This window comes from Copadichromis virginalis, linkage group LG3 (genome assembly GCF_057382275.1).
Source record: "Copadichromis virginalis isolate Kocher_CV1m ecotype Utaka linkage group LG3, C_Virginalis_male_GT1.1, whole genome shotgun sequence".
NCBI classification, from domain to species: domain Eukaryota; kingdom Metazoa; phylum Chordata; class Actinopteri; order Cichliformes; family Cichlidae; genus Copadichromis; species Copadichromis virginalis.
Window position 1 is genome coordinate 7,804,564 of NC_140620.1, and position 22,512 is coordinate 7,827,075.

General features: G+C 42.7%; 1 protein-coding gene across 1 annotated transcript in view; it reads left to right on the forward strand.

Moving 5' to 3' along the window:
- The window catches only part of zanl (zonadhesin, like), a 64,278-nt gene that overhangs the window by 3,078 nt on the left and 38,688 nt on the right, over positions 1-22,512 (forward strand). The window contains exons 4-32 of the mRNA XM_085436631.1: positions 111-195; positions 298-450; positions 707-877; positions 977-1,074; positions 1,165-1,243; positions 1,358-1,549; positions 1,656-1,849; positions 2,706-2,847; positions 7,438-7,682; positions 9,704-9,852; positions 10,967-11,095; positions 11,182-11,320; positions 11,520-11,661; positions 12,063-12,259; positions 12,448-12,586; positions 13,114-13,230; positions 13,505-13,629; positions 14,067-14,212; positions 14,654-14,797; positions 14,927-15,034; positions 17,225-17,394; positions 17,713-17,915; positions 18,452-18,596; positions 18,863-19,056; positions 19,146-19,287; positions 19,450-19,694; positions 21,466-21,614; positions 22,075-22,203; positions 22,290-22,428. Of these exons, the coding sequence (XP_085292757.1) occupies positions 111-195; positions 298-450; positions 707-877; positions 977-1,074; positions 1,165-1,243; positions 1,358-1,549; positions 1,656-1,849; positions 2,706-2,847; positions 7,438-7,682; positions 9,704-9,852; positions 10,967-11,095; positions 11,182-11,320; positions 11,520-11,661; positions 12,063-12,259; positions 12,448-12,586; positions 13,114-13,230; positions 13,505-13,629; positions 14,067-14,212; positions 14,654-14,797; positions 14,927-15,034; positions 17,225-17,394; positions 17,713-17,915; positions 18,452-18,596; positions 18,863-19,056; positions 19,146-19,287; positions 19,450-19,694; positions 21,466-21,614; positions 22,075-22,203; positions 22,290-22,428 (4,410 nt within the window). The remainder of the gene's footprint in view (positions 1-110; positions 196-297; positions 451-706; positions 878-976; positions 1,075-1,164; positions 1,244-1,357; positions 1,550-1,655; positions 1,850-2,705; positions 2,848-7,437; positions 7,683-9,703; positions 9,853-10,966; positions 11,096-11,181; positions 11,321-11,519; positions 11,662-12,062; positions 12,260-12,447; positions 12,587-13,113; positions 13,231-13,504; positions 13,630-14,066; positions 14,213-14,653; positions 14,798-14,926; positions 15,035-17,224; positions 17,395-17,712; positions 17,916-18,451; positions 18,597-18,862; positions 19,057-19,145; positions 19,288-19,449; positions 19,695-21,465; positions 21,615-22,074; positions 22,204-22,289; positions 22,429-22,512) is intronic.

Here is a 22,512-nt window from a genome sequence, read left to right on the forward strand (position 1 = left end):
AATCAAGGCTTTATTGAAGAAAAACTCTTTCTTTAAGTTACTGTGTATATTATGTATATAAATCTCTAGCTTTTTTTGTGTAGGGTGATATTTTCTTTGCATGTCTACAGATCGTCTTTGAGGCTCAGAGAGGCTTATCTTCTTCTTGTGATTCAGCTTTGGACAACATCGTCATCACTGAAGGAGCATGTCCCTGTGAGTTCACACACACACACACACACACACACACACACACACACACACACACACACACACACAATCACATTTTGAGCTGATATATAAATGTTTTGTTCACAGCTTGTATTTTTGGCTGTGATTTTGACACTTCCGATGACCTCTGTGGATGGACAACTCAAACTGAGGATCCCAATATGTTTGGCTTCAGTCAGTGGACAGGAGGAACTGAAACTGAAGGCACTGGACCTGATGGTGACTTTTCAAAACCTGGTCGTAAGTGATTTTTCTTTGTGAGGTCTAAATGGAAGTGAATGTTTTACCAAGACTGGCTCTATTTTCCTCTTGCAATATTTGCAAAACATAGAACGCTGCTTTCTGGCCTGATTAAGCACTAACTGACACTATTGTGGTACTGACAATAAATCAGAAATATAATAACAATTCTACTAATAATTTACAATTATTACTACTAGTAGTAGTAATATCATTTGCATTGTTATTATTATGCTTTTAACCCTTACACATGTAGTTGGATCCTATCTGTTGTTGGATTCCTCCGAGGCTATACCTGGAGTCAGTGCTCAGATCACAAGTCCTTTAACAACTCCCTCCTCCTCTGCATGTCTCGAGCTTACCTTCCATTACTACCTGTATGGCACTAGTACTACTATGCAGATCAGTGTCCACACGATCACCACAGGTAAAAGAAAAAAAGGGTGCACTATCATAATAGAAGAATGTTTGACCAAAAGCTAGAAAAGAGGAAAATCATTTTTTGAATTGTTTTTCTCTTTACCAGATGAAACCCTCGGACCTGCTCTCTTCACTGTAACGGGGAACCAGGGACAAGGCTGGAAGCCGGCAAACGTCCGCTTTCTGGGAAATAATGCTATTAAGGTAAATAGTAGAACACCACAAGTCTCTTTATGTGTGTATTCCTGTGTGTGCACAGGCTTCACATCATATGCACATTTATATGCATTTCAGTTTGCAATTGTGGGTACCTATGGAGAAACGCCTCAGACAGATATTGCTATCGATGCTGTTTGTATCATGACCTGCACAGGTGAGAGATCAACCCAAGACGTTTAATTTGCCTTCTTGCACATTCAGAACCTTCAGAAATATGGATCAGTTGTGTCGGTGTTTACATGAGAAACTATATCTGTTTCATTTATAGGTCAGCCTGTTACACCCAAACCACCAACTGCTGCTCCAACTACACCTAAAACAACAACACCCAAACCACCAACTCCTGAACAAACTACACCTAAAACAACAACACCCAAACCACCAACTCCTGAACAAACTACACCTAAAACAACAACACCCAAACCACCAACTCCTGAACAAACTACATCTAAACCACCAAGTAAGACTTGTTTTATCAGATATTTCCATTAATACTTCATTCCAGAAGTCCAGAAGTTCTTTCATTCATGCTCCTTTTTATTTTCCATCTTATTCTTTCTATCCAGACCCCTGTCCTCCTAACGCAGAGTATATAGAGTGCGGTCCAGCTTGTATACCCACCTGTATGGAACCCTCCACCAATTGCTCCGGCTCCTGTATCAGTGGCTGCTTCTGCAAACCAGGCTTTGTTTTTAAGGGACGGCGTTGCATACCACTGGAGAGTTGTGGCTGTTTAGACGATGAGAATAACTATTATGAGGTCAGATGTCCTATTTACATATACTACATAAATTCCCGGTCAGTAAACACAGATATACAGTCAACCTCTGCCTATTCAGTATTTGTTGATTTTTCTGTGGAATGTAACTCTAAATTATTGGCAGAAAATTTGCCTATTTGTGGATTTTTTGATAAAGCATATCTAAAATATTCATTAGTTATTTTCATCAGGGTGATTTCATGTTTGAACTATTAAAACAGGCAGTTATAAGCGTTTTTAGAGGGCGTTCTTAAGTATTCCCAGAGTGATTGTGGTCCCTAACCACAATCGGGGGTCGACTGTAGTAACAAAATAGCAAGCATAAGTTGTATTTCAGGTCCCTCTTCTGTGAAACCAGCCCTCAGTTTAGATTTGACTCTCTGCTTTTAGGATTATGCTTACAATTTTTTGATAAAGCTCATACTTAGGGTAGAAGCAGGTGACCCTAAAATAGTTAGTTATACTGCAATAGGTCAAGGCTACTAAGGCGTTCGTATGATAGACTGAATGTCTCTTCTTTGCTTAACTCTTTTCACTTTTTGTGTTTATTTATAAAACACTTTTCATCTCATCATTACTTATCTGGCTGTGTTCCATAGTGTGTCTTTTTTCTTATTTGCCTTTATTTCTCTTTTTCTCAACTCCAACCAGTCACAGCGGATGGCTACTCCTCACTGTGCCTGGTTTGGCAGGGATTTCTTCCTGTCAAAAGGGAGTTTTTCCTTCTGACTGTTGTGAGAAATAAAATAAATCTAGAGGCGACTACTGTTGTTAAATAACTAAAAATGGAATGAATTGAATAATATGTAATTATACACCACGCTTTCTTAGTTTTGATTGTGTTAATTCTTTTCAGCCTGGTGAGATCGTATTTGGAGATGGCTGCTCAAAGCTGTGTCGCTGTGCAGGGAACTACACTTTGGAATGTGTTGATAACTCCTGTGACCCCACTGAAGAGTGTCGGGAAGTTAATGGTGTAGCAGGCTGTTATCCTAAAGGTAATAATGTTTGGCAACAAAAAATTTGTCTTGAAACTACAACATGCATCTTAAAATGTGTAATTTTAATAGATGAATATGCAATGGATGGTCTAGTCACATCTAAAGAGAAAAATATTTTAAAGTAGTCACGTCCACAACTACCACTCCACTGTTCAAAGATTGTTGATATAATACTCCAGAGGTTGATTCTGTTCATCTGGACGTAGCGTTTTTGTGGGAGAAATGTTTTGTCACTCATCCAAGTGACTTCTTCAGTCTCAGCTGACTGCAGGTTTCTCCAATCTCATAAACAGTACATTTGCATAATGACTGAAACCAGCCCGCAGAAGGAACAATGGGCTGGGAGGTCAGTTCCTTAATCTAAGGAGCCTGGAAAGAAAAAGCATCTGGACTTCTTTAAGTTGCTTGAAGACATTTCACCTCTCATCTGAGAAGCTTCTTCAGTTATAGCGTCAAATGGTGGAGAGTCCCAGATTTAAACCCTGTGGGAGTAACCCCACTGAGAGGGCCAAAGAACCCCTAATGATCCTCTAAATAATCGCATGTCAGATGGCCCAGGATGTGAGTGGGCGTTGAGGCGTCTGGGAAGGAAAAACAAAACTGGATTATAGATGGCAGACAGTTGGTGTCGTAAACCACCGCTTCTGTTCAAAGATGGTCGCTCACAGTGGACAAATGGCTTATTTTATTCCTCTTTCAAACCATCTGTCTTCTCTGTCCAAAATGTGAACATTGGCATCCTCGAAAGAGTGACCTTTGTCCTTTAGACGCAGTTGGACAGCCGAGTCTTGTCCTGTGGAGGTGGCTTTTCTATGTTGTGCCATACGTTTGTGAAGTGGCTGTTTGGTCTCTCCAATGTAGAGGTCTGGGCATTCCTCGCTACACTGTACAGCATACACCACATTGTTAAGTTTGTGTTTAGGAGTTTTGTCTTTAGGATGAACCAGTTTTGGTCTGAGTGTGTTGCTGGGTCTGAAAGAAGCTTCTCAGATGAGAGGTGAAATGTCTGTAAGCAACTTAAAGAAGTCCAGATGCTTTTCTTTCCAAGCTCCTTAGACTACGATGACCTGGATGACTGAGAACCTTCACAGTTAGTTCCTTGATCTTATGCAAATTCTCATGACCATTGATCAACAACCACTGATCAATAACCATGAGTCCCATTCACAGAGAGTTGGGGAATGGCTGCAATCACAGCATTGTAAGATGGTGACAGATGTACCCTTAGGCCCCCTCCTCGATTCAGAGATGGTCTTTCCCTTTTCACGTAAATTTTCACGTTCCTCCCTGTCCAGGATGTTACATCCTCATCATTGAAAGAGTGTCACTGGCCTGTAGGTGTAAATAGACTGCAGAGTCCTGGCCTGACGAGGTGGCTCTTCTGTGTTGTAGCCAGAGGTTGTTTGGTTTCCCTGATGTATAAATCCTGACAATCCTACTGGCACTTAACAGCGTACACTATGGTACTCTGTTTGTGTCGGGGGACCCGATCCTTGGGGTGGACCCATTTTTGGCGCAGCGTGTTTTGGGGTTTAAAAGCCACAGAGACCCGGTGTTTAGAAAAAATGCATCTCAACTGCTTCGATACTCCTGACATACTCCTGACATGTACGGGATAGCTATAGGTCACTATATAGTCAGCGGTTGTCCTTCTCTCCTGGAGCTTTCTTTAGGTGGCTTTTCTTTAGGTGGTAGTAGGAGGACGCAATGTGCAGACACTCAGAGGCGGAACGTAAACTGAAAAGGGTAACAAAACTAGGAATACAAAATACACTTACACAGATAGAAAACGCAGCTAGATAAGGGTAGATCGCAACGCGGACACAGAGAAACACAGGGCTTAAATACACGGAGGGAGGAATCAGGGAATGGGTAATAGGAGGGAAACACAGCTGAGGAAAACCAGGCCTAACGAGACAAAGGAAGCACAACCAGATGCATTTACATGGACTTTCAAAGTAACACAGGAAACATAACACAGACTGAACTTACAGACACAGACTCATAGGCAAGCACTACAGAGGGAACAGAGACGTGGAACCAGGGCAGACACAGACACTGACTGGACACGGGGATATAGCAGGCAGGGGAGACAGCAACTAAGGTTTACACAGAGACATAAACCATAAGACAGAACTCTAACAAAGAAAACAAAGACTAGAAATGATAAATAATATAATAAACTCAAAACCTTGGGTCAACGACCCAGGCATCCTAACATAGGCAGCCGTTGTCCTTCTCTCCTGGATCGGCTGGAGCTTTCTTTTGGCGCCTTACCAGCTTTGACAAAAGTCCAGCTGGGATAATCACATTTACTCAGGGCCTTCTTGATGTGATGTTCTTCTGCCTCCCTGGCCGCTGTGTCTGTGGGGATGGTGTTCGCTCTGTGTTGTAGCGTCCTGATTAGGGATGGGTATCATTTAGGTTTTATCCGATACCGGTGCCAAACCAGTACTTCTGAAACGGTGCCGGTGCTTAAACGGTGCTCGAACCAGTGCTTAAAGAATGGAGAACAAAATCTTTGTCCAAAAACCTCTCATGTTTTTATTTTTTGCAGTCTCTTTTTTTCTGCAAAATGATAACCAAGTTAGCCTTTTCTGTTGATACAACATGAAGGGAGTATCTGCCATCAAACAAGAAGACGGCCGCATGTAACACCGACAGTGTTTGCTAGTTCACCTTATGTGCATTAATTTAATAATGTGGTTAGCCTACTCAACGTGAATTACATACGAACAACAGTAAGCTACTCACCCAGAGAAGAATGGCTGCTGCCGCCACCATCATCATTTTTGCTACACTGGCAGGGCTAGGGCCAGGACTCTCCTCTTCGGGGATGTTGCTAACTCCGGGTCAATAACAGGCACCACATCCACAGTAAATGTGCTTGGTGCGAGGTCTTGCAGCAAGCTATCAAATACAGTGCATTTCTCAGCTTTTAAAAAAACGCTATGCATCGCCAAGTGTTTCATCAGATTCAAGGTGTTACCTCCTTTGCACAGTATCACCTCAAAGCACTTGTTGCAGGCTGCTGAGTTTGCATCTTTTGCTGTGAAGTACAGCCAGACTTTTGACCGCTTCGCCTTGGGCATCCTCGGAAACGTAAAATGATTGGCTAGAATCTAAAGTGTATCACAGCTCAGGAAAAAAAAGCACCGAAATAAAGCACCGAAATGTGCGCTGCTTTTCGGTCTGGTTATCAGAATCAGAATCAGAATCAGAATACTTTATTGATCCCTGGGGGAAATTATTTTTTGTTACAGTGCTCCATTTTAAACCAACATTAAGACAAGACAGACAATACACTAACTAAGAATAGTACAATATATACATATATATACATACATACATACATAAGTCACTCATAAATAAATAGTTGGAAAAGAAACATGTGTAGTTGTAGCAGCAAACAGTGTGTTAAGTGGATGCGTTGTACAGGGAGATGGCCACAGGCAGGAAAGATTTCCTGTGTCGTTCAGTGGTGCTTTTTGGTAATCTCAGTCTCTCACTGAACGTGCTCCTGTGACTGACCAGCATGTCATGGAGTGGGTGGGAGGTGTTATCCAACATTGTCTTTATCTTGGACAGCATCCGCCTCTCCGACACCACCTTGAGGGAGTCCAGCTCCATCCCCACAACATTGCTGGCCTTACGGATTAGTTTATTAAGTCTGTTGGCATCTGCGACCCTCAGCCTGCTCCCCCAGCATGCAACAGCATAGAGGATCGCACTGGCCACAACAGACTCATAGAAAATCCTCAGCATTTTCTGGCAGATGTTGAAGGACCTCAGTCGCCTCAAAAAATAGAGACGACTCTGGCCCTTCCTGTAAAGTGCTGTGGTGTTTGCAGCCCAGTCCAGTTTATTGTCAATGTGTACTCCAAGATATTTATAGTCCTCCACAATGTCAACACTGACCCCCTGAATTGAAACAGGGGTCAAGTGTTTATGTCATACCGTTTATGTCAGAACCCATCCCTAATTGGGAGTGGACCTAAGGGGGCCGTGGACCCCCTAATGTTCCTCTCCATTATCACATGAGCCACGGTTAGAAAACAGGTGTGGGTCACAATCAGCACAGGTTTCGGGTGAATCCATTGTGAGACCTAGCCTCAACCTATCATGTGACTTACTGAGGTGAAATGACCCAGTATGTGAATGGGTGTTAAGGCGTCTGGGAAGGATCTCAAAACTGCATTATAGATGGCAGACAGTCGGTGTCGTAAACCTGTCCCTCTGTTGAAAGATGGTCATTCACAGTGGACAAATGGCTTATTTTATTCCTCTTTCAAACCATCTGTCTTCTCTGTCCAAAATGTGGACATTGGCATCCTCTTAGGGACACTCCCAATAGGGCTTAAAAGTCTGTGACTGTCCACCAGTTGCTCTTAGAACTGAAGAAGCTGAAGAGGTGAAATGTCTTAAAGAAAAGTCCAGACACTTTTCTTTCCAAGGTTCTTAGACTACGATGACCTGGATGGCTGAGAACCTTCACGGAAAAATCTGCCTTAAATTCTTGATTACATCAATACATTACATTCGTATCAAAATGCCAATATACCATTTATCTCTTGTTATTTTCTTTAGGTACATCCACGTGCGTTGCATCTGGCGATCCACACTACACCAGCTTTGACAAACGCAAATATGACTTCATGGGCAACTGCAGCTATCTGATGTCTAGTCCATGCAATGACACAACTGTGCCCTACTTTGAGGTCCATACTGACAATGAAAACCGGTATAACAGGCCGACCATCTCCTATGTGAATGCCGTACATGTATACGCACAGATGATAAAGATCTCCATTCTCAAAGGTGGCACTGTGCAGGTAAGAAATAAGAGAAGGAAGGAAAACAAATCACGCTATCACGTTATCAGGCACTACTGCATTACAAACAAACATCATTCTGTGGTACAAATCACTGCACATGCTCAGGAACACTTCTGAAAACCACTGCAATTGACCATGGAAAGAAACTTGCACTTACACTTACCACTTTGCACATGTTCAGGAGTTGAGTGATCACATTTGTTGATCACTCAACTGGCACTGGTTTCGCTAGCTACCAGTGCTAGCTAGCGAAACCTGGCTAGCACTGGTAGCTAGCCAGGTTTTGCTAGCTACCTGGTTTCGCTAGCCAGGTTTCGCTAGCTACCAGTGCCATCGGAATGACAATAGTTCAATAGTCTGATCTCGATCCTAACATTCAGGGACGTCGAGTTCCAAATAGGTTAGAGATAGGTCCTTCTCTCACCCCAACCAGTCGCAGCAGATGGCCGCCCCTCCCTGAGCCTGGTTCTGCCGCAGGTTTCTTCCTGTTAAAAGTCGCCTTTGTCGCCAAAGTGCTTGCTCATAGGGGGGTCATATGATTGTTGGGTTTGTTCTCTGTATGCATTATTATAGGGTCTACCTTCAAATATAAAGCACCTTGAGGTGACTGTTGTTGTGATTTGGCACTATATAAATAAAATTGAATTAAATTGAGTAGAACTGGAAACATCGGAAGACTTCGGCCGCCTTCCCTACTCTGAAGTCGCATCCTTGTCTGATGCCAGTATTAATCTTGAAGAAATCCATTGAGAAATCGTCTCTCCGGACGCAGCAGCAGGAGTTGGAGTAGAGACCACAAAAGGCATCTACAAACTTGCTGGGGGACTTCATATTGAAGTTAGATAGCCCTTAGAGTCAGCCGGTGGACGCTGTCAAAAGCCGTCTCAAAGTCGATGAAATTAATAGAAATCTTCTTTTGGTATTACGATGTTTGTTCAATGATCATGCGGAGGGTGAATATTTGGTTGACTCAGGACTGGCCACTCCGAAAGCCAGTCTGCTCTTCTCCCAGTCGTTCTCCCACTGCACATCGTAGCAAACTCAAAAGAATGAGGAAAAACACTTTCCCGGGTACCAACAGCAATGTGATGCCCTGCCAGTTGTTACAGTCGCCCAAATCACCTTCCTTCCGAAGTTTGATGATGATGACTGTAATTGAGCATTTCAGGGAGGATCTCGTCCAGGCCAGCAGCCTTTCCACTCTTGAGGAATCGGATCGCTTTCTTGACTTCGGCGTGTGTTTGACTCAACGTTGGTCTTGCTCAGCTAGGGTGAGCGGGACTCGTCCATTTTTCTCTTGGATTTGGACGCAGCAGCCACCGCGAGCCCCAGTTAGATCTCGTACAATGCGACATAAGGTTCAGGTATCGTTCGGCTGCTTCTTGGGCTTCCATGCCTTTGGTTTCGATCCACTCTCACTTGTCACACCGGCAGCTGCATTTGACCTGTCCGACAAGGTCTTAGTATGCGGCCGTGGCCCTCTTATGCTGCTCTGCAGGAGCATGCGGGTCAAAGGCCAGCTGGTCCTGAACCAACTTCACCAAACAACTTTGAACTAGAAGGCTTTTGACAGCGTCCACCGGTTTGGGACTGGCAACGGTGGAGTTGATGTAAAGAAAACAAACATATAATAAGATCCAGAAAGGCTTCCATACCACATCACCAAAAACAACTACACCCAAACCAAGAACTCCTGGGCCAACTACACCCAGACCCAAACAAACAATTCAAGGACCGGTTGTGATTTTGTTGCGTTAATGTAACACAGCTATAAATGTGCCCATGTGCCAATTGTTATTGAAATGGGTTAGAGTGGAATCAAGTTGAAAATAATCAATTATTATGTTGTTCTTCTTTTTTTTTTATGTCATAATCTGTTGCTCAGCCATCATTGGCATGATGAGGGAACGTTTCTTTTTAGTTACGGTTAGTAATGTTGTGACATGGGTAATTCGAAAATGAAAATGTTGGCTAATAATTGACCAGATTTGATGTACTGCGCCTATTTCCCCATACAGGTTAATGGGACCAATGTCAATCTGCCACTGTCCCCGGCCCCTGGTATTTCTGTGTTCAAGTCAGGAAAACACTACACTGTCTCCATGAACTTTGGTGTGACGGTTCGCTATGATGGAAACGCCTTCATGGACATCAAAGTAATCGAAGAGTGAGTGAAGACCAAATTCATGGTTTCCTTATAAAGTGGTGTTTTAATCACAAGTTCACCAGTCCAGAAATCTACATCCATACTGATACAACTAAAACTATATGTCATGCGCCGCGGCGCGCATGCACAGAAGGATCCAGATGCAGACTCCGCGCTAACAGAAAAGACACTTTATTGAAATAACGAAAGGCGACCCGGGAAAACTAGAGAGCAAAACAAGAAACTAAAAACCCGGGGAATAATGACACGAGGAAGCCAGGATCGGGACCATGGGAGGCTGGAATAGAAAGGGGAGATGATTACTAGGGAGCCGGAAAGTAGGGAAAACACATCAGGACTGAGTTAGAGTAGGGGGCTTACGATGGAACGGGACTGTGGGAGCTCGGGAGGGAAGTGTGGCAGTCCGTGAGCAGAAAGTCCGTGGAAATAGCGAATGGGCCAGATGATGCACCGAGTGAACCAGTTGAGCCGGAGGACAGGCAGGTGGCAGACGCCGAGTCGAAACCTGGACACAAGTAGGCAGATTAAACACAGTTCCAACCAGAAGGGAATGCACGCTTTCATGGAAGTCTAGTTACCACTGTGGGGGGACTAACGGACTGGCGTGGAGCCTTCCATCAGTGCCGGGTTCAGTAGATCTCCGTGTAGTCACCGTGATGGAGAACAGATGTGCCGGTGATAGCCCGGGGGTGTGGCTACCCGAGCGTCACGCATTCCTCAGACACAGGACCACGGACCATGACACTATAACACATTTTCATATACTGAACATGACTCCTTTATCTGTAAGGAGTAGTAAGGTGATAAAGGCAGAGATTAATGACACAGCTAGGATATTTTATTTAAACAATTTAGCAGGGGCAACACAAACAGCTCCCTCAAAATTTCAAGATAAAATCACACAAAACTTCTAATTTCCTGACTAGTTGATTCTATGCTGATGCTATCAAACACATCAAATGTACATGTCTGATCTTTTAGTCTTACTAATGTGTGGGGTTTAGTCTACTGCTGAAAAGAAACTTGGCTGCAATTAAAACACGTTGTAGTTCTGGCTTACTTGTTAGTCTTTCTTGCATAAGACTCTAACACAATCATTTTCTGCAATCTGCAGCTATCAGAACAAGCTGTGTGGCCTGTGTGGCAACTATGATGGAGATACCAAAGATGACTTCCGCAAACCGGATGGAAGCTTAGCTGAAAATGCCAATGACTTTGGACACAGTTGGAACATGAATCCAGAGTGAGTATTGCAGAGATGCAAGTGTAAAGAAACATTTACCATTGACAAAAGACAAATGTTCTTAAGATGATGGTCTGTCTTGACAGATGTAATGAGAAACCCAACACTACGATCCCTGGGTGCAATGAAGAAGAACAGGAACTGTATGAAAGCTCTGGATATTGTGGCATTCTGCTGGACAAAAATGGACCTTTTGCTGTGTGCCATCCCAAAGTCAACCCCAATGTATGTTCATGTAGAGGATAGTGCACATATAATGAACAAATGTGGAACCAGTCCTTATTCTGAGCTTGTTGTATTTGTGTATGTGTGTGTGCGTTCAGGGTGAAAATGTGATATTAGTAATAGTGGAATAATTTGAATATATGGTTTTAGATGGTCACACAATATAAAGCATTGTAACAAAGTGATTGTTTGTTCTCAGAATTACTTCAGGGACTGTGTCTTTGACTTGTGTGAGCTGGATGGTGCCAAGCCCATTTTGTGTGAAGCCATTGAAGCCTATGTCAATGAATGCCAAGATCGTGGGGTCAACCTTGGACCATGGAGGAATGAAACCTTCTGCCGTGAGTATTGGAAGGACAAATGATTTAATTTAGTAGTAAAATATCTTTAGGTATATCATTAGGTAAAAATCAGCTTGGCTGAGTAGTTGGGAGATAATAACACAAGAGAGTTTTTGGTCAGTTTTGACTTGTGGAAGAGTACTTCATACGGGCTTCCTACTCACTAAAGTTAACTGAGGGAGTGCTGCTTTAGCATACCTAGTTGGGCAGACAACATATGCCAAGAGGCTGCAGGAGACTGGGTTACCACCAAACTCAAACAATCTAGTTACACGGAAGACAACACAGCTGGAAATGCCAAAGACGTATCTCTTTTCTTGTGAAAAGCTGTCATTTTATATTTTAACCAGCACATACTTTTGTTTCCTATCACTAACTTCAACCTCTTGTGGTCTGCTTAGCACTGAGCTGTCCCCCAAACAGCCACTACGAACCTTGTGCAGATCCTTGTCAGGAAACATGCTTTGGAAAACCCCCCTCCTGCTCTGGTCCCTGCTCTGAGTCCTGTGTGTGTGATCCCAGCTATGTCCTGAGTGCTGGCAAGTGCGTTAAGGAGAACATGTGTGGCTGCAACCACACGAACGGCCAGTATTATGAGGTATGGTGAAGTGGGTCTGATAGGCCGGCAGTGAATCATTTGGTCCTTTGTATTTCAAGTCAGGTCACTTGCAGTCTCTTTATGTCCTCTCTAAAACAACATTTTCATACATACATGCATAAAAGGATCTACAAAGAATCATCTGTGCCTGCTATGCTTAATTGTCAATTTTGTTGTCTGTTTGTCAGCCTGGAGAGGAGTTTTTTGAGGAAGACTGCAAGCGAAAATGTTGGTGTGGTGCAGCTGGAATTACCTGTGAAGCCTCTGAATGCCCCCCAATGCATGAATGTAAACTTCAGGATGGAGAGCTGGGCTGCTATCCTACGAGTATGTTTGTAATGTTCACACCTAAAAAAACACAGCAAAGCTGTAGCCATTATATTCTAAGTAGGTTTCCAGATCTCATGGGTTGGACTGCCAACCTGAAAAGTTTTGCAACTGTGTTTGACGTGATGCTGTAGACTTTGTCAAAGTTCTCAAACTAGCATTTTCTATCCCTGCTCTAATATACATAATTAGATTGAGTAATGGAAGATAGAGAAGCACAAACCCAGAGGTGTCTTTTACTTTCAATAACAGTGAAATATTTATGTGTGTGTTGCTGTTATGTTTCTTTTGCTCTCTTCTGTACAGTTTGTCTATAACAACACGTGTTACATGCATTTCTTTATAATACAAAATCACAGAGTTGCAGAAAATTTTTGTCTAGTCAGGAAAGGATATATTCCTTGCATCTATTTTAATGCCAGTACAATTCCAAAGCAGCAGTGAACTGCACTGTTATTAGGTGATTGTTCTACAGTGGCTTCATCTGTGTTTCAGTCTGATGTTCCTGATGTTTTTCCCTCTCTCAGGTTTTCAGGATTGTGTAGTTTCTGGGGATCCACACTACAACACCTTTGACAAGAAGTACTACAGCTTCATGGGAACCTGTACTTACACACTGGCCAGAAGCTGTAGGAACAGCACAGGTACACACTATTTTGAGACATTTATTCATTAAGATGTTTGGGTTTCATTGCACCTGTTCTAGTCTTGCCACACCACACGCACAAATGAAAGTTTAAATGAGCTAAATTTACTCATTTATTATTTTCATCGCAAAGCATGACATATATTGTTTTCATTCACGTTTGCTGCAAAGAGAAGACACTGAATGTCAGTGGTGGTTTGTATGTTAATGCCAATGTTCACCTTTAATATAAACACACAATATTCCTGATTGTCGTGGTCTTCCCTGTGCAGGCCCTTGGTTCTCTGTGGAGGCAAAGAATGAAGAGAGAGGAGTTGCAGGAGTGTCATACCTGAGGAAGCTATATGTGACAGTGGATGGAATTACTGTGACCCTGATGAAGAGCAGTAGAACACTGGTCAGTATGTGAATGAATTACTATCTCTTGTATTTCCCATCTTTAAGTAAAATGTGTGCCAGCAGACATCCCACACAGTATTTGTATCATCACCATGGATGTCTTATGTCTACACATAACTGACATTTTAGCAAAGAACTCAAATTATATCTTTAGTTACTTTGTTACTAACAACATGTAAAAAAAACAAAACAGATTTTTCCCATTTTGTCAGTTGAATCTATGCCAAAGATAACACAGTGTGATAGGCATAAAGCAATGTCTGTCTTGCTTGTTAAAACTATACAAAGTCTGTTTTTGCCTGATATACTGCACATTGCACACTCTTTGTACTTTTATACTCCCTGACCTGTCCACCAATTAGACGTTTACACAGTCTGTTTTAACATCTTTATATTCTTATGTTCTTAACATCTTTTTCTTCATCACTGAATCAGGTGAACGGAGTACGGGTGGCTCTGCCCCACTCCCCCTCTCCTCTCATGTCTATTAGTCTTGCTGGTCAGTTCATCACGCTTCAAACATCCTTTGGCCTGAGGGTGCGTTGGGATGGAAACCATTATGCCCAGATCTCAGTTCCCAGGTTAGTATAAATATTGGTTTGAACTATTTTGATATTGTAGAACTTCTTTTTATTTGCTTCACACATTCATACAATACACCTGACCACTGTCTCCATTGCTCCATCATTCTTTTTTTGATGACCACTTTCCTCTGATGCAACCATAACCTAACGATCTGAAGAAACTCTGATAGATAACGATCTAAACTGCTGAACATCACCAGTTGTTTTATGTATGTTGTGAAAACAAAGCAGTCCATTTGTGTGCATATTGTGGACTTATGCAACTTTTAATATATACTAACGATGCCCTGGTTTATTGTATCAGGGATCTTTGCATTCTCTTCATTTGTTTCTAGAATTACAATAAAAGGCCAAGCAACACCTTATTAAACATTGCAAATATTCTTAAGCTTGTCTTATTTTAATCCTACATATCCTACCTTGACTTTGTCCTACCAGCTCCTACTATGACCAAATGTGTGGCCTTTGTGGTGACTATGATGGGAACCCAGACAATGACTTCACTAAACCAGATGGCACTGTGGCAGGAAATAGTAATGACTTTGGGAACAGCTGGCAGACCAAAGACGATGAAGATGACTCGTGAGTTCCAACATATCTATCTTTCTGTCTTTTGGATTTCTTCTGGTTACGTCTTTTGTTACCTTACTGTCGGACTCTTTCTGACAAACTGAAGAGGATGTAACTGTGTTTTGTATTTGTATTGACCAGATGTACCCCAGGTACAAAGCCTGATCCAGACTGTGACCCCAACTTGGAAGCTGAAGTTGTAAAACCAGAGAAATGTGGTAAAATTACAGACCCTACTGGACCCTTCCGGTAAGAATTCACAACCCCTCCACTTTTGGTTATCGACTTGGTTAAACTGATGGGATTCCTGGGATTTTACAACGTTTTTTCCTGACCTTATAAAATCATGAACTAGATGGCAGCATGCCTGGTAATCACCCAACTGACCTGTAAAATATGAATAAATATTTTCAATACTATTACTGTAATGCTGTAATGAACCCGTCTGGCACTGGGATGCCAGTTTCGTTCTTTGTCCCTCATTCTCAAATGCAGCAGCAAGTTTTTACCAATGACTTGCCAGTTTATCTCTATCTATCGTTGCAAAAAACCTGGGATACCAGGTTCTTTCTATAACCCTCCTTTGCAAATGCCACAGTGAGCTTTTGGCACCAGGATGCCAAGTTATTATTCCTCATTTGCAAATGCATCAACAAGGTTTTCTACCCAGGAGATTCCAGTTTCCCTTCCCCTCTGTCCCTCCCTCGCAAAATGCAGCAGCATGCTTCTTGGCACTAGGATGTCAGGCTTTCTTTATCTACCCCTCCTTCTTAAATGCAGGAGCAAGCTTTTAGCACCGGGTTGCCAGTTCCTCTTCCCTCACTCCCCTTTTCACAAAAATGCAGCAGCATGTGTTTTGGCACTGGAATGCCAGGTTCTCTTTCTCTGTCCCTCGTTTGCATATGTACCAGCAAGCTTTTGGCCCCGGGATTCTGGGTTTCTTTTTCTGTTCCTCCTTTACAAATGCAGCAGCAGGCTTTTAGTACTGGGATGCCATGTTTTCTTTCTCTTTTCCTCCTTTACAAATCCAGCCGAATGCTTTTTGCAATGGTATTCCAGGTTCTATTTCTCTGTCTGTCTTTTTCAAATTCGCCAGCATACATCTGGCACCGGGATGCCAGGTTATTTTCCTTCATTTGCAGTAGCAAGCTTTTCTTCCCTCTATCTCTCCTGAGCAAAATGCAGCAGCGTGCTTTTTGGAACCTGGAAGCCAGTTTCTCTTTCCTCTTTCCCCAATAACTTGGATGCCAGGGTCCATGCATCTATCTATCTTTCACAAAATGTAACAGTGCACATTCCTGACACCATATTGCCAGTCTTTGTCTCCATATCGATCATTTTCAAACACAGCAGTAAAAGCTTTTACGAGCCGTCAAGCCATTGCCTCATGTCTTAAAATACAGACATGCATCCATCCAGCCTCCACACCAGTCGAGCCACGTTGCCACTCGATCAAGGGTTCTCCTCATTCAACTATTAAGGTCTTTCGTTGTCTGAAATTTGCTTTGATGTCTTCTCCCACCATTCCTTCGTAATTTTCCGAACTCAACCACTCCACTCTCTGGAATCCTTGACCACCTTCTCTCTGCGCTTCTCTTTTGTCCTGCTTTCCTTCTTCCACCTCAACCTGTAGCGGCAGATGGCTGTCCTTCCATGGGAATGGTTTTGCCAGAGGTTTCTTCCCGTTAAAAGGAGTTGTTCCTTCCCACTGTCGCCAAAGTGCTTGCTCATAGGGAGTCATATGATTGTTGGGTTTTCTCTGTAGGTATTACTGCAGGGTCTACCTTACATATAAAGCGCCTTGAGGCGATTGTTGTTGTGATTTGGGGCTGTATAAATAAATTGAATTGAAAAATTGAATTATTCCTGCAGAGGTCTTTCACCTTCACAATGCACCGTTATTGCTGCCTCTAGGGGGCCAGTCCCCTCTGCGCCCTTCCCTAAAGCTCAGTTCAACTCATGTTTAAGCCATTCACCTTTTTCTAATAGGAACACTGTAAAATGTAAAATGAGGATGTGGGCTCAGCTAGTGAATTAGAGATAAAGTATCCAAACACTTCCCTTCCTGTTCTTATCTATATATAATCCCCCAGTACTACTAGCTGTTTGTTCTTCCATTCATTCCCAACCCTCCCTCCCCTTTTTCAATTTCAATTCTTTCACTGTTTCACTTCTCATTAGTACATGGGGATCTGCCAGCCCAGGAGCCACCGCCAGTCCCCAGCGAGGCCTTCCCCAAACCGCAGTTCAATTCATGTTTAAGCCATTCACCTTTATTCACTGGCCCCAGCTAGTGAATTGTTGCTAAACTTATGCAACAATTGTTGACTGTTTCACCACCAAATGTAGCTTGTTTGTTTGTTCGAACTCAGATTTTCAGTATATATGAGCCTCTGCCTTTTCCTACCTAAGCTAAGTGAGTGCTTTTCTCTGTTACAGGGAGTGCATCAGTGTAGTTAATCCCACTCCATTCTTCCAAAGCTGTGTGTATGACATGTGTCAGTTCAACGGCCAGCAGCATGTGCTGTGTGACCAGCTCCAGGCCTACACTGACGCATGTCATAGTGCTGGAGCCAAAGTCTACCAATGGAGAACTCCAGACTTCTGCCGTAAGTTTGAATCTGAGATATACCAAATATATCTAAATGATATATGATAGTTTAATAATAATATCAGCTGTTCTTTCTGAACATCATAAAGTATATATAAAACATAGTCACAGTGACATCACCCATTGGCTTGATGAGCCCCAAATTGAAGCATGAATGAATAAAGCCTTGAATAATACTTTTTCATGTTGGAAACATGAGCCTTCAGCATTTTCCCTTTTAAATGGGGTGCATCGTACTACCCACTCCCTTCTCTGTTGCTATTTGTCCACCATTGTTCCCTCTCATTATTGTTCATCCCTGTGTTTGTCCACACAGCTCTGACCTGTCCTCCCAATAGCTCCTACTCCCTTTGTGTGAGTTCATGTCCTGAGACATGTCTTGGTGTGGTGGGACCACCTGGCTGTGAGGAAGTGTGTGTGGAGGGTTGTGAGTGTAACCCTGGCTTCATTCTCAGTGATGACAAATGTGTGGAACTGAGAGACTGTGGTTGTGTGGACCCCAGTGGAACCTATCACCCTGTAAGTGGAAACAGCCTCCAAACAATTAAAACCATATTCCATTTACCTTTAAAATGTGCTAAGCTCATGCTAACATCATTTTCAGTTCTCTTTATGACTTCAACAGGAGAGACGCCAAAAGACACAAAGACCCTACAGTAAAAAAGAAATTAAAACTCAACTAAATTAAGGGTGCATAGACTGCAGTGAACTGTTGGCACACAAATATTGGTTTTACAACAAAGATTTTTACTTTCAACTTATCAAGCACAGGTTATATTTATTATGCTGTATTTTGCCTGAATTTAAAAGACACTGGTGTTATAGAATTTGTATTTATGTCATAGCATTTACATACTGGTGCCACCACAATTAGCAAGCCCAAAATCAATAAATAAATGAGTAAAGGTTGGCCTAATTAGTTAGTGGCATACAGAATCCCTGGTTTGCATCCAAATGTATATTTATCATTTTGATCTTTATATTCGTGTGATGTATAAGAGAGAATTACATGACAGAATTTTGATTGTTTTTTGCATTCTGTGTACATTTGTCAGGTGGGCGATGACTGGTACTTAGAGGGTTGTGAACAAAAGTGTATGTGTCACAGTGGAGGTCTGCTACAGTGTCATAACACCAGCTGTAACCCAACTACTGAGAGCTGCCAACTACAAGATGGAGAATATGAATGCCACCCTCTGGGTATGTTAATCACACAGCTTCACATAGAAATAGCTGCATGAATGCATGGATGTGGATTACAGTGTCAAGTGCTTTATCCGACTGGCCCTAGAAATGCAGTAAATAAATGCAGTCATTTTAGCAACAGGTGCTCCAAACCTCCTCTGTCTCAACTGATGTTGTTTTTTTGGACTGAGTTTGTTAAGACTGCATAATAACTTCCTACCTTTTTAGTTCCTGAAAGAGTATCTGCACATTTTCCAGTAATCCTTTTTCTTTCTATCCAGACCTGTGTCCTCCTAACGCAGAGTATATAGAGTGCGGTCCAGCTTGCATTCCTACATGTATGGAACCCTCTACCAACTGTTCTGGCTCCTGCATCACTGGGTGTTTCTGCAAACCAGGCTTTGTCTTCAAAGGACGGCACTGCGTGCCGCTGGACAAGTGTGGTTGTTTAGATGACAACAATAACTATTATGAGGTCAGATGTCCTAGTTAGTACTGTGTACAGTGTACATTTAAAGACATACAGTATACTTTCTCAGTACTGATTGTTTTCATTTTATCCAGCCTGGTGAGATAGTATTTGGAGATGGCTGCACAAAGCTGTGTCGCTGTGTAGGGAACTACACTTTGGAATGTGTTGATAACTCCTGTGACCCCACTGAAGAGTGTCGAGAGGTTAATGGTGTTGCAGGCTGTTATCCTAAAGGTAATAATGTTTGTTGACTTTATTGTTGTTGACTTGATTTAATGCAGTGTAATAAATTACATCTGCACAAGGAGCACCTTGTGTTGTGCTTTACAGTCAGTCGGTATAACTTGATAGTTGACAGTGTGGAAATTACAATTTTCTCATATATTATTCCTTTAGGTACATCCACATGCATTGCATCTGGCGATCCACACTACACCAGCTTTGACAAACGCAAATATGACTTCATGGGCAACTGCAGCTATCTGATGTCTAGTCCATGCAATGACACAACTGTGCCCTACTTTGAGGTCCATACTGACAATGAAAACCGGTATAACAGGCCGACCATCTCCTATGTGAATGCCGTACATGTATACGCACAGATGATAAAGATCTCCATTCTCAAAGGTGGCACTGTGCAGGTAAGACATGAGAGGAAGAAACAGGATGTTTTGCATGTGAAAACCAATCACGCTTTCACGTTATCAGGCACTACTGCATTACAAACAAACATCATTCTGTGGTACAAACCACTGCACATGCTCAGGAACACTTCTGAAAACCACTGCAATTGACCATGGAAAGAAACTTGCACTTACACTTAACACTTAGTTCCTCCTACGCCGAGCGACGCATCGGGCAGCTAACAATCTCCATCGATGACGGTCAGGGGCGAATGTTTCAGCTTCGTCCCAGGCGATGTCGACTGTTTTCAGATCATCCATAAACATTCGACGTCATGTGATATTTGGTCGGCCCTGCTTTCGCTGGTTCTGCCAAAGGCTTCTTCCTGTTAAAAGACGCCTCTGTCACCAAAGTGCTTGGTCAATGGGGTCATATGATTGTTGTTTTTTTTCTCTGTATGTATTATTGTAGGGTCTATCTTACAATATAAAGCACCTTGAGGTGACTGTTTTTGTGATTTGGGGCTATATAAAAAACATTGAATTTAAATGAATTGAATTGGAGATGTCGGAGGACACCGGCAGCCTTCCCTACTCTGGAGTTGACATCTTGATCAGAGATCCCGTCATTCGAGATGATGCTGCCCAGATATGTGAAATTTTCCAACTTATCAGCACGTTATTGGTTGATTATGACGGGAACATGGGCAGTTGTGTAGCCAACTCTGAGTACCTTGGTTTTCTTGGCGCTGATTCGTAATCCGACTTCCTCACCTCCCTCTGCAAAGCTGCAGTCCATTCTTGGAGGTCTTCCGTAGTCGAGCCCAGTAGGGGCCCAGTAGCCAATTCAAAAGAATGAGGCAAAGCACTTTCCCGGGTACCGACAGCAGCGTGATGCCCCGGCAGTTGTTACAGTCACCCAAATCGCCTTTCGGGAAGTTTGGTGATAACACCTTTTGCCCATTCATAGGGTACACGCGATGTTGTCCAGCAGGCGTTTAGGGGTCTTCTAAGGGCGCCATCCAATCATCTGTCTGGACGCAGAACCGGGAGTTGGAGCAGAGACCACAAAAGGCGTCTACAAACTGCTGGGGGACTCCATATTGACGTGGGATAGCCCATAGAGTCGGCCGGTGGACGTTGTCAAAAGCTTTCTTGAAGTCATTGAAATTACCCATTCATAGGGTACACACGATGTTGACCAGCAGGCATTTTGGGGACTTCTAAGGGCGGCATCCAACTGGGCTTCGTCATCCTTCAGCATTGTGAGGAGGAACTCGTCCAGGCCAGCATCGCTGTCTTGACTTCGGTGTTGATGATTTTTCCGATATCGACAGGAAGAAGATCCATGGAGGGTGCAAGTTCTTTGGCCTCGAACAAGTGGAGTGGCTCGGGCTGGTTTAAAGTATCGCAGAACTGTTTGGCTCAACATTGGTCTTGCTCAGCTTCAGTGAGGAGGACTCGTCCATTTTGTCTCGGATTGGGACCAAGCGGCCACTGCGAGCCCCTGTTAGATCTGGTACAATGCGATTTAATATTCGGGTATCGTTCTGGTCTACTGTTTTCTTGGGCATCCATGCCTTTGGCTTCGATCCACTCTCGCTTGTCATGCCGGCAGCTGCATTTGACATGTCGGGCAAGAGCTGAGTTGTTCAGACATCATTGGCATGATAAAGGAACGTTTCTTTTCAGTTACAGATAGTAATGTTGTGACATGAGTAATTCAAAAATGAAAATGTTGGCTAATAATTGACCAGATTTGATGTACTCTGCCTATTTTCCCATACAGGTTAATGGGACCAATGTCAATCTGCCACTGTCTCCGTCCCGTGGTATTTCTGTGTTCAAGTCAGGAAAACACTACACTGTCTCCATGAACTTTGGTGTGACGGTTCGCTATGATGGAAACTCATTCATGGACATTAAAGTAATCGAAGAGTGAGTGAAGACCAAATTCATGGTTTCCTTATAAAGTGGTGTTTTAATCACAAGTTCACCAGTCCAGAAATCTACATCCATACTGATACAACTAAAACTATAACACATATTCATATACTGAACATGAATCCTTTATCTGTAAGGAGTAGTAAGGTGATAAAGGCAGAGATTAATGACACAGCTAGGATATTTTATTTAAACAATGTAGCAGGGGCAACACAAACAGCTCCCTCAAAATTTCAAGATAAAATCACACAAAACTTCTAATTTCCTGACTAGTTAATTCTATGCTGATGCTATCAAACGCATCAAATGTACATGTCTGATCTTTTAGTCTTACTAATGTGTGGGGTTTAGTCTACTGCTGAAAAGAAACTTGGCTGCAATTAAAACACGTTGTAGTTCTGGCTTACTTGTTAGTCTTTCTTGCATAAGACTCTAACACAATCATTTTCTGCAGCTATCAGAACAAGCTGTGTGGCCTGTGTGGCAACTATGATGGAGATACTAAAGATGACTTCCGCAAACCAGATGGAAGCTTAGCTGAAAATGCCAATGACTTTGGACACAGTTGGAACATGAATCCAGAGTGAGTATTGCAGAGATGCAAGTGTAAAGAAACATTTACCATTGGCAAAAGACAAATGTTCTTAAGATGATGGTCTGTCTTGACAGATGTAATAAGAAACCCAACACTACGATCCCTGGGTGCAATGAAGAAGAACAGGAACTGTATGAAAGCTCTGGATATTGTGGCATTCTGCTGGACAAAAATGGACCTTTTGCTGTGTGCCATCCCAAAGTCAACCCCAATGTATGTTCATGTAAAGGATAGTGCACATATAATAAACAAATGTGGAACAGGTCCTTATTCTGAGCTTGTTGTATTTGTGTATGT